The 11,473-nt window shown below is 45.2% G+C and overlaps 1 protein-coding gene across 1 annotated transcript; it reads right to left on the bottom strand.

Annotated features, from left to right (window-relative positions):
* Positions 1-3,654: 3,654 nt before the first annotated feature.
* LOC115240132 lies at positions 3,655-4,278 on the bottom strand. The gene has a single exon (XM_029815104.1). It carries the CDS (start codon positions 4,276-4,278, stop codon positions 3,655-3,657), a length of 624 nt encoding a protein of 207 aa, XP_029670964.1.
* Positions 4,279-11,473: the final 7,195 nt, after the last annotated feature.

Below are 11,473 nucleotides of genomic sequence, written 5' to 3'. Positions count from 1 at the left end.
CGCTTAGACTTTCTGGCGCGTTATCATCTCCAGGAATATATATATCTATCAATCCTATTTCACCATATGTGTTTAAATTTAGCGAAACTAAAGGATACTCCATCTTTTAAATTTCTTTTCAATTTAAACAACATTTATTAGCAATTATAAATTATAAATTTATGTATATCTAAAGATTTTAATTTAATTAATTTAAAATTGATTAAATCGAAGGTCTCTTCAAATACTTCATCACTATCGTCAGTCTCTGTATAACCTTTAAGGAGATTTATTATTTCTTCAAGTTTGGTATCTTGATAAGGTTGTACATCTGCGGCATCCTTCGGACTAAGCGTCCCTTGGACTAAGCATCCTTTTGTTTTTCTTAATTCATTTTGCTTCTTTTCTATTTCAGCCAGTTCTTGTGGAGTTGTACCCATCACTTCATATGTACTTTTAAATGATTTATCCAAAATTAAACCCCGTTTTCATGTTAAAAACTGGAGATTTGCATTCAAATACATGCGTACACATATAAAGGATTTTTTAATTGTAATGGTCTGTACAATTTACAAAAATTTATAGCTAACTTAGTGTTAAAAGATTTGATGGAGAAAGGACAGATAATGTTTCAATATGTCATAATGTTTCAAAGACAATTTTAGTTCCTCTCAGATGAGGGCGCAAACCCGTCGGAGTTTGGCCGTAGCTTTAGGATCCCCTTAACGGTTTTGTATTTGACGACGATGGTGAAGCATTCGACAATTCTGAATCAGTATTTAACAGTTGTCCTTTGTCGAAGAACCGAAGGTTTGTCTCAAGAACCAAAGGTTTGTTTGATACATTACGTAATTTTCTTCCCATTTATAATAATAACATTAATTCATTATTTTTTTGAAAGAAATATTTATCATTTTTTGTTTTGTCAACTTTATATAAATATTTATTAACAATTATTGATACTTTTTCTAAATTTGCTTGGGCAATTCCTGTTAAAAATAAAACTAGAGAAAGCGTATCAAAGGCAATGAGTATTTGTTTTAAAAACCTATCGAATACGTCCTTTTTTGTAATTTTATTGCTTTTATGAATGATTTTATAGGTGATTTTGATGTTTTTTAGTTGATTTTGGTGGTGGAAAAAAATCCGGTCCAGAATGTACCCTTTTGTATACTACTATGTAGTTACTGACAAATGATAGTGTTTAAAAGAAACGTATGGCACAAGATGCTTTGTTTATTGAACGATTCATTCTTATCACCAACTGACGATCGTTACCGCAACGTCGCGGAAGGAAGGAATTGTGGAGTCGGCAGGACGTAACAACAGCAATGTAGTAAACTCTTCGAATGTTAGCGTGTGATTGCCGAGAACGCAGCGTAAATGATTTTTGACGCTCCGGACACCCGCCTCCCATATCCACCGAAATGTGGAGCCGATGGGTGTATGAATTCCACGACACGTTATCGGAGGCAGTCAGGTTCAGAAAATTCGGATCTCATAATGCTGAGACGCCGGTACGCGACGGTCAATTCTTGGTTTGCCCCGACGAATTTTGTCCCGTTGTCCGAATATATGGAGACCGCGGCGAGCGCAGAATCGAGAGTAAGCCTTTAGAAAGGTTTGAGTGGAGTAGTCGCTTACTAACTCTAAACGTATTGCCTTTGTCGCAAGGCAGATATATATCAGAGAATAGCGCGATATATACTTTACGCGAAGTAATACCTCGTCCAGCGGAGGCACGAATTTGCACGGGTCCTGCGTAATCTAGGCCGCAATGCAAAAAACACCGTACTGTTGTTGTTACGCGAGATTCGGGAAGATCTCCCATGATTTGTGTGGGAGTCGCGGCTCGTTCGCGAGTACACACAACACATTTATGAATGACAGATTTTACTATATTACGAACGCGAAGTATCCAGAAATCGCGGCGCAGAACATTTAGCGTGAGTTGCGGTCCGGCATGTAACGCTCGTAAATGAGTTTGATTCTCGATCAATGTAACGAGAGGATGAGATAAGAGAAGAATCGGATGTCGAACCGGCATTGGCAACGGGACTTTGTTAATCCGCCCACCAACGCGTAGAATTCCGTCCCGATCGAGGAACGGTCGAACCGAGAGAAGTGAGCTTCTCGACGAGAGGCTCTGATTTTTTGACAGCGCGTGTATTTCCGTCGGAAATAAGTCGGCTTGAATTTTCTTAATCCAGAAAATTCTGGCAATGTGGCAGTCGGATGCAGAAAGCGTAATGCTTCTCGATGCTGGATAGTGGGACGACATAAGCGAGAGCGACGACAAGCGATTGTTACGATACGAGCGATTACGACGACATAAGAGTATGTATTTAATAATATACGCGGTGACGCGAATTAATTTTGGCCACGACGAATATTTTGATGCCAAATCCCATGAGTCGCGAGATTCATTGCATTGCAATGAGGTAAATTTTTCTTCGAGAGAGGCTTCCGTTGGAAAGTGCGACACGTCACACGGCCATTTATCGTGATCGAAGAACAGCCATGGAGGGCCATGTCACCATAGCTCGCGATTGATAATTTCGTCGCCGAATATTCCGCGCAAAACGCAATCCGCGGGATTGTCTTCTGTTGACACGTGCCTCCATTCAATGTTCGGAAGGCGAGATTGAATGTCGCTAACTCGATTGGCCACGAACATCTTCCATCGAGATGGATGCTGACTTACCCACGCGAGCACGATCGTGGAATCCGTCCAACAATAGTATGGGATGTCCCTGTAACCGTTCGATCCGCGAACGAACTCGACAAGTCGCGAGAGTAATACGGCTGCGGATAATTCCAACCGTGGTATGCTTAGAGGTTTTAACGGCGCGACCTTTGATTTTCCGACGAGCAACGTTGTTGTGATTTTGCTTGCTGACGAAATAATTTTGAGATAGACGCATGCGGCATAAGCGTGTGTAGATGCATCCGCAAAGCCGTGTATCTCGGCGAGATTTGTGTTCGATCCGAGACCGACCCATCGCATTATTCGCGAATTATTGAGAAGTGAGAGCGGAGAATAGATGTCTCTCCACTTTGCGATGTGTGACTCGGAAATCGCGTCATCCCAACCGCTTTTAATTGAGCTGCTGCATAAATATTTTAGCAGTGATCGTGACCAAAGTGACCCACCCGAGCGGATCGTAAAACTTTGCGATCGCGGATAAGATCGTACGCTTGGTCTCCGGGGCGTTATCAGCCAGCGATACGCGAAACTCGAAAACATCGTTTGCCGGCTTCCACCCGATGCCGAGGATCTTGATTTGTTCGTCTTCGGCGAGAGGTTTTTTAGTGGCTAAACCATGATCCGCGATGTCAATATCCTCGAGAAGAGAGGGCGAATTGCTGGCCCATTTTCTCAATATGAATCCGCCGCGGTGTAACATTAAATTTAATTGATCGCGCGCTTGGCGGATTTAATTTTATCGTCAGCTCCAAAAAATAGGTCGTCGACATAAATATTATCGCTCAGGATAGGAACTGCGAGCGGAAACTGCTGACCTTCGTCTGTGACTAATTGTTTTAATACTTGAAGGGCAAGAAACGGGGCACATGCCATTTTATACGTTACTGTTAAGAGTTGATAATCGATAAGTGATTCGGAGAGCGATGATTTCCACAAAATTCGCTGATAATTTATATCGCGGGGATCGACTAGAATTTGGTGATACATTTTCGCGATGTCGGATGAATACACGTATTTATAGCGGCGCCACTGTAGTATTGTATTACCGACATGAGATCAGTTTGTAGTTTAGAGCCAGCGTGTAAGTGATCGTTTAAGGATGTGCCGTTCGACGTAACGCTTGAAGCGTTGAAAACTACGCGAAGACGTGTGGTTGAGCTGCTTTCCCGGATCACCCCGTGATGCAGGAAATAGACAGTTCGTTCGATGTCACCTTGAGGCATCGGCGATAGCCGCATATGCCCAAGACGCTGATATTCGGAGATAAAATCGGAATATTCTGTCGCGACCTCGGGTTTATCGCGAAATCTCCGTACTAGTGAATTTATCATTTTTTCGGCGCGAAATCTTGAATGACCGATATCGATCGGAGGACTCGTTTTGAACGGCAAGCGAACGATGTACCGTCCGTCGGAGTCGTGATAGTGAGTCGAGCAGAAATGCTCTTCACACTGTTTTTCTTGCAGCGTGAGAAATGATTGTCGTAGGAGTTCTTCAACCTCCCAAAAGCGACGAAGTTCTTCTTCGAGAGGGGGAGAGCTGATCGCGTGATGAGCGGAAATGCTGCTGTGAGTGCAATGAACGGAAGTCATTGTCGACTTAGATGGATCGTGACTCTCGAGCTACGTGAGCGGTCCCGAGATTATCCATCCGAAAATGGAATTCTGAGCGAAGGGTTGTCCGACGCTTCCTCTGCGAACACCGTCGCGAATGATGTCGCTATAAAGATCTGTTCCGATTATGAGATTGATAGGATCGGAACTCGTCGGATCCGCGTCTGCTCGCGGTAATTCAGAGAGATAAGAAAGCGACGAGAGATCCACGTGTCTTCTCGGAGTATAAGAGGTTAGCGACTTTAGAATTAGCGCGGTGGTAGAAAGCGACGGAGCGAGAGATGAGAAATAAATATGTGTGTCGCGTGTTGAAAAGTCCCCGCGTGAATCCCGCCGACGGCGGAAACGGAGATCGGCATACGAATGCGTTTGACGCGCAAGATTTGCGCTAAATTTTCAGAGATGAAAGTCATTTCAAAGCCCTGATCGAGGAGGGCTCAGACGACCGCGATACGACCCGACGGACTGCGAACCGTTACCCAGGCCGTCGCTAAGAGGACAGGTGATCGCTTTTGCGTTACAGTTGAAGCAATCAATGCATTTTCTTCCGCAGTCGTTTCCGAAGTATGAGGCGGCGAGCAATTAGACGGTGCATTTTTCAAAGCACTTGAGCTAGAATCCGAGTCAACATGTAGTATCGAATGATGCTTCTTGTGACAAACCCGACATGAATATCTACTTTTGCATTCCTGTGCGGAATGCCTCGCGCTCAAACAATTGAAACAACGTTTTTGTTGCTTTACTATATCGCGATGTTGACTCGCATTTTTGCTCACGAACGCCGGACATACATTAATATGTCGAGCTGGACACAACGGGCAATGCGATTGTGCGTTTGCAGAGGCAGTGGCGGCATGAACTCGCGCGGCTGCGACGAGTTTTGCACCGGTTTTAGAGGCTGACGCTGGAGCGGATGCCTCTAACGCGCGAGTGGCACCCATTTGACCACGTTAATATTGACCACGGTCCCAATTGACCACGTTGAGATTGACCACGTTGCAATTGACCACGTTGATATTGACCACGGTCCCGATTGACCACGTTGATATTGACCACGGTCCCGATTGACCACATTGATATTGACCACCGTCCCGATTGACCACATTAATATTGACCACGGTCCCGATTGACCACGGTCCCGATTGACCACGGTCCCGATTGACCACAGTCCCGATTGACCACTGTCCTGATTGACCACAGTCCCGATTGACTACGTTGATATTTACCACGGTTCCGATTGACCACGGTCCCGATTGACCACGGTTCAAATTGACCACGATCCCGATTGACCACGTTGATATTGACCACGGTCCCGATTGACCACGTTGATATTGACCATGGTCCCGATTAATCACGTTTATATTGACAATGGTCCCGATTGAAAAACCATGTAACACACACACACACACATGCGGGGGGTGCAAGGGGGGCCTTCGGCCCCCCTCCCGCACCCCCTCCGCCAGTCAGGCACAACGGACCTCGCTTTACAACTTGCAAAGTACATGCCCTAGTAACGACATGTATTGATCCGTGGTCAATCGGGACCGTGGCAATATTAACGTGGCCAACGTGGTTTATTACACTGTTCACTTGTTCGCGATTATAATGATCGGGCGCGATACGTACAGTAGCGAGTTATCGGATGACTTTTTGGGAAAGTCCGCGCTTGATGTTAATGAGCTATATTACTGAGCTATCGTCGGTGCATCTCGCGCTCAATATATATTAATTAATTAGGTCGTCGATTAGGGAGGAGTGTGGTGACCCTGACCGGAGCATGTCTCGTGCTCCGCTTGTCAGTCCGTTTCGTCAGCTGTTTACTCAGCTTCCGAAAACTTGGCCGTGACTTCCTTCTTTTTAGTCACGTCTCTTACTTTTATTTTATTAATAATTTTTTATTAATTTCTTCTTTCTTAATTACTTTTTCTTGAGCTCTTTTCCTAGTTTAATGTTTTGCTTTGCTCTGCTCTTTCTTAATCTTTTCTGTGCTACTTTACTTTTTTATCTTTTAATATTAGGAAGTTGGTCGGGTTACGACTCACTCAAAAAATACTGTGTCTACTTTATTAATATCCTTAAATCAAAATCTTACACGCTAGTTTAGTCGGTAATAATTACACAACATTACACGTAATGCTTTAGGCAAAAAGGAGATATTACAAGATTTAATGAGATGTGGTTCGCGAGTGATGAGAGATTCCGCAGAGAGAAAGACCGTTTACATTTAAACCCGTGATCCGCACTGTTATTTGTCCTTGTTACTGATAATATTCGTTCACGATAACCAAATGAGAAGTTTTCCGATACGGATTAAAGATAATTAATGATAATGACTGTTATGCCTCCGGAGAGGCACAGTAGTTGAGATCGTTTGCCGGAAGGAATTTGGGAATTCGGCCTCCGCCCGAGTAACTCACTGAGTTTATTGAAAATAAAGATTGACACTTTTGTAATCGGAATATATATATATGTTTTATTCGTAAATTGGCTTAATTACAAAGTTCCCGCGCGGGCAGAAGTCACGATCGGACACAGGCCCGATCGGACACAGACCCGATAGAACACAGGCCCGATCGGATACAGACCCGAATCGGACACAGACCCGATTGGACACAGACCCGATTGGACACAGTTCCGATCGGACACAGTCCCCATCGCGAAGCTAGGTCCACCCTACAATTGTTGTGTGGATGGGAAAATGTATGCGTGGACTCAGTGGGTCCCCCCCCCCTATGGGGGGACTCCACTATCAAAAAACTAGACACATAGGTTTGCATTGAACCACGCTTCGCGTGGAAAGTTGTAAACCTATGTGGAATCTTACTACGCATTAAAAAGTATATGCGTGGAGGCAGTATGTTCCACCCTCCCTACGGGGGGGCTCCACTTCCGGAAGATAAAACCTAACCCAAACCTATATATTTCTGATATACTGTGTCCGATCGGGCCTGTGTCCGATCCATCCTGTGTCCGATCGGGCCTGTGTCCGATCGCAACCATATGTGTCCGATCGGAATATATATTTCTGATATCCTGTGTCCGATCGGGCCTGTGTCCGATCGGGATGGTGTCCGATTGCAACCATATGTGTCCGATCGGAACTGTGTTCGATTGGGTTTGTGTCCGATCGAGACTGTGTCCGATTGCAACAGTATGTGTCCGATCGGAACTGTGTCCAATTGAGTCTGTGTCCGATCGAGCCTGTGTCCGATCGGGTCTGTGTCCGATCGGGAAATATTGTCGTGTCCGATCGGTAATGTGCGAAATCGGGACGATCCCGCGATGGATAATGTCAATTTGGACGAACTGAAATATATTATTAATTAATATACATCACACATAATGTCGCACACGAAAACACTGAACACTACTTACCAGATTAAGGCGAAACATTTTTATTCACTTTTTACTCGCTGTCAAACACTTTGTGACGGGCATAACGGGATAGACATTGTCTCGAACATTTTAGAGTAGGAGATGTATCACTTACAAAGAACGCTTACCTTCTGCACATGATAAGAAGACAAAAGTAAGCATTTTCCCGCGGACAACTATCTACAAGCCTTTTAAATATGAATGTATTATTATAATATGTAAACTACTATTAAACGACTATTGAATGACTATAGAACAGCTTTGAACGGCTTTGAACGGTTATCGAACGGCTATTAAACAGCTTTGAACAGCTATCGAACAGCTGAAGATTTAAAGCTAATGTATCTGAATAAACGACTTTTATTCTAACACAATTACATATTTAATGAAAACGGCGGGAAGACCCTGTGCGATCCTGAGCTCCTAAATTCCAATTGGCCAACGATCCCAAGAAAATCTCTGTACCTCCACGGAGGCACAACAAAATTGGTGGCAGCGGTGGGATGTGCCAAAGGATCGCCAGCCAACTCGCCGAATAAAGACCTGTAAAAAACCAATAAAGTGAACAGGCACGTCAGCAAACAAGTTAAAGCTGACGGACACAAGCAGAAGCAACATATACGAACGACACAAACAATACGAGAATCACGCCCAAGCAGCGGAAACTCGAGTAGGAACGCCAGTGTCCAAGGACCAACGCCGACCTACGACATCTCTAAGGACGACGCATCGCCGCCGGGCAACGACCGCCGTACGACGAGCATCAGGTCGCCAGCCTTATCAGCCGCCGAGCGAAAGACTGCAGCATGGGCAACCTACTGACCCAGTGAGCGAATATGCGAGCCGTCTTATAACTGTAAGTCCGTAATATATTTGTAATTGCGTGAATGTCGGAAGGTTCTAACGTACCGAAACCGATAGCGAACCGATCGTGGTTATTAAGCGAACCAGCGCGACGAGCGACTAGCTTAAGTCTAACACCGCCAAAAAATATTGATAACGCGCGAAGAAATTTAGAAACTCAATATTCTAGCGAAAGCGAGCCCGAGCTACCCGAGAACGTCGTCAACGAACGCGAATTTCCGTTCAATAGGTTCGACAAAAGCCTATTTCCGTGTGATACGACTGACCACGGGAGCAGTGCACTTGGACACAGTACAATTGGACACGGTGCAAATGGACACGTTACAAATGGACACGAGATTTTGCACACGGTTCAATTGGACACAGTGCACTTGGACACAGTAGCTTTTGGACACGTAAAAAAATACGCATCGTTTACTTGGACACCGCTCATTTGGACACTGTTCATTTTGACACCGTTTATTTAGACATCGTTCGTTTGGACACAGAAAGACGCGCACCGTTCATACGGACACCGATCATTTGCCCACCGTTCGTTTGGACACCGTTCATTTGCCCACCGTTCGTTTGGACACCGTTCATTTGCCCTCCGTTGTTATAAAGCGAGGGCCATCCTGCCTACCGGCGGGGTGGGTGCGGGAAGGGGGCCGAAGGCCCCCCTTGCATCTCACCGTATGTGTGTGTATGTGCGCGCGCGCGCGTGCTTCCTGTCCATGCATGTACTTTGTTATATTTCAAACTTTTTGTTAATAACTTTTTAATAAGCAACGAGCAACGATGAAATTAGAAGAAAAAGTTACTCAGAATTATGTCCTTGACAACATATATCAAGGTCAAGGTCATTCGGGCTGGGTCCTCTTTTCGCTATATTTACCTAAAATGTAATGCATGTTTTTGTGTACAAATGAACGGTGTCCAAACGAACGGTGGGCAAATGAACGGTGTCCAAATGAACAGTGCGCGTCTTTCTGTGTCCAAACGAACGGTGTCCAAATAAACGGTGTTCGAATGATCAGTGTCCAAGTGAGCAGTGTCCGAGTAAACGATGAGTATTTTCTTATGTGTCCAAAAGCTACTGTATCCAAAACTACTGTGTCCAAATGCACTGTGTCCAATTGAACCGTGTGCAAAATCTCGTGTCCATTTGTAACGCGTCCGTTTGCACCGTGTCCAATTGTACTGTGTCCAAGTAAAGACCACTCACTGACCACACCCAACACGAGACTAGACGTACGCGACCGTATATTAGCAGAACTCCAAGTAGAGTATCTTTACGACGCGAATTTTCACTAACCTCCTACGAGAGCGATCTGTTCGACCCGGAAGAAATTTACTGCCAACAAGAAAATAATATGGCTGAATCACGAAATCCGCACGAAGGTACTCCCGCAAATCTGCCGCGAGGCGCGGTAGACGAAGAAATAGAAAACATGCGACGATCCATCCGCCAGATGGACCAAAATATAGCGGAGGCCGACCGCACGCCGCCTCCTGAGAGAAATCGCGAAGAAAGAGGAAATTATACACAAGTAGTGTATCTAGACCGGTTCTAATTCAGGTTCTCTGAGGGGGGGTGAGGGGCAAGGGGAAACCGGCGCGGGGGGTATGACGTCACGCAGGGGAATCGCGTCCTACCCGATAGGCGACGGATCCGCGGAGAGGGGGGAGGGGTACCGCGTCCTAACCGGTAGGCGAGGGGTCCGCGGAGAGGGGGGAGGGGACCGCGTCTTAACCGGTAGGCGAGGGGTCCGCAGAGAGGGGGACCGCGTCCTAACCGATAGGCAAGGGGTCCGCAGAGAGGGGGGTGGGGGACCGCGGCGAAACCGGTAGGCGAGGGGTGCGCGGAGAGGAGGGACGGGAGCGCGGCGAAACCGATAGGCGAGGGGTCCGCGGGGAAGAGAGGGACCGCGGCGAATCCGGTAGGCGAGCGGCCCGCGGGGAAAAGGAAACGCGCGCGAGTAGGTGTGAGAGATAGCGCGAGGCGTCCGCGAGTAGGTGTGAGAGAGATAGCGCGAGGCGTACGCATGCATGTGGGAGAGGGATAGCGCGAGGCGTACGCATGCATGTGTGCGAGGAGGATAGCGTGAGGCATTTGCAATGTGTGGGAGAGGGATAGCGTCCGCATGCACTTGGGAGAGAGAGAAGAGAGAGAGAGAAAGAGATAGCGTTCGCATGCACTTGGGAGAGAAAGAGATATAGAGTTCGCATGCTAAGTTTTGCAGACTGTGCATATCTATTATACTGTTTTTATTCATACATAAAGGATAGGATAACTAATTAAATTCACAGATAAATAGTAAAATAACTTATTTATTACAAGCATCGTGAAGAATATCATTTACAGCACATGTCAATAACTCGCAATCTATGAGCGATTCGCTGTTAAACATATCACTTTCACGTATCGCTTTTGCAGCGTCGCATACATTAGCGATATTATTACGTTGTAAAACTGTTACAAACTGTTTGAATTTTTCATTAACAATATGAGTATTTTCGCATAGCCAGTAATACATATGATCTATACATTTTTCAAAATCGAATAAATATAATAGAGTTGGCGGTTTCATATATAAAGAATTATTGGATAATGCCAATTTTATAATATTCGAATCAAATATTTTAATCATTTCGAATGTCGAATCTCGAATCCGTAATGGGGTTTCAGTCGATTGTAGAAGCGGTTCAATGTCCGCACGTTTTTGCATCAACGATTTCCACGTTTCAAATGGCAATATTATTTGATTGCCTCGATTATCGCCGAGAACCAATTCCACGCAAGATACAGCTCTAATGTTTATTCCAATGTCCAAATATTTGTTTGATGTCGGGGTTAAGGCGTATCGTCTCCCAAGTATACGAACAGCACGACGAGGCTCGGATGAAATGCTAGGGAGTAAAAAAATATTATTTATATAAATATTTAAGAAGTATA

This window comes from Formica exsecta, unplaced genomic scaffold, assembly GCF_003651465.1.
Source record: "Formica exsecta isolate Colony F162 unplaced genomic scaffold, ASM365146v1 scaffold418, whole genome shotgun sequence".
Classification (NCBI taxonomy): domain Eukaryota; kingdom Metazoa; phylum Arthropoda; class Insecta; order Hymenoptera; family Formicidae; genus Formica; species Formica exsecta.
Note: the sequence above shows the minus strand (reverse complement) of the source record. Positions and strands in the feature narration are given on the sequence as shown.

Excerpts from the sequence above, each read along its gene's own strand:
- LOC115240132 (XM_029815104.1), bottom strand. The coding sequence starts at position 4,278 with ATGACTTCCGTTCATTGCACTCACAGCAGCATTTCCGCTCATCACGCG.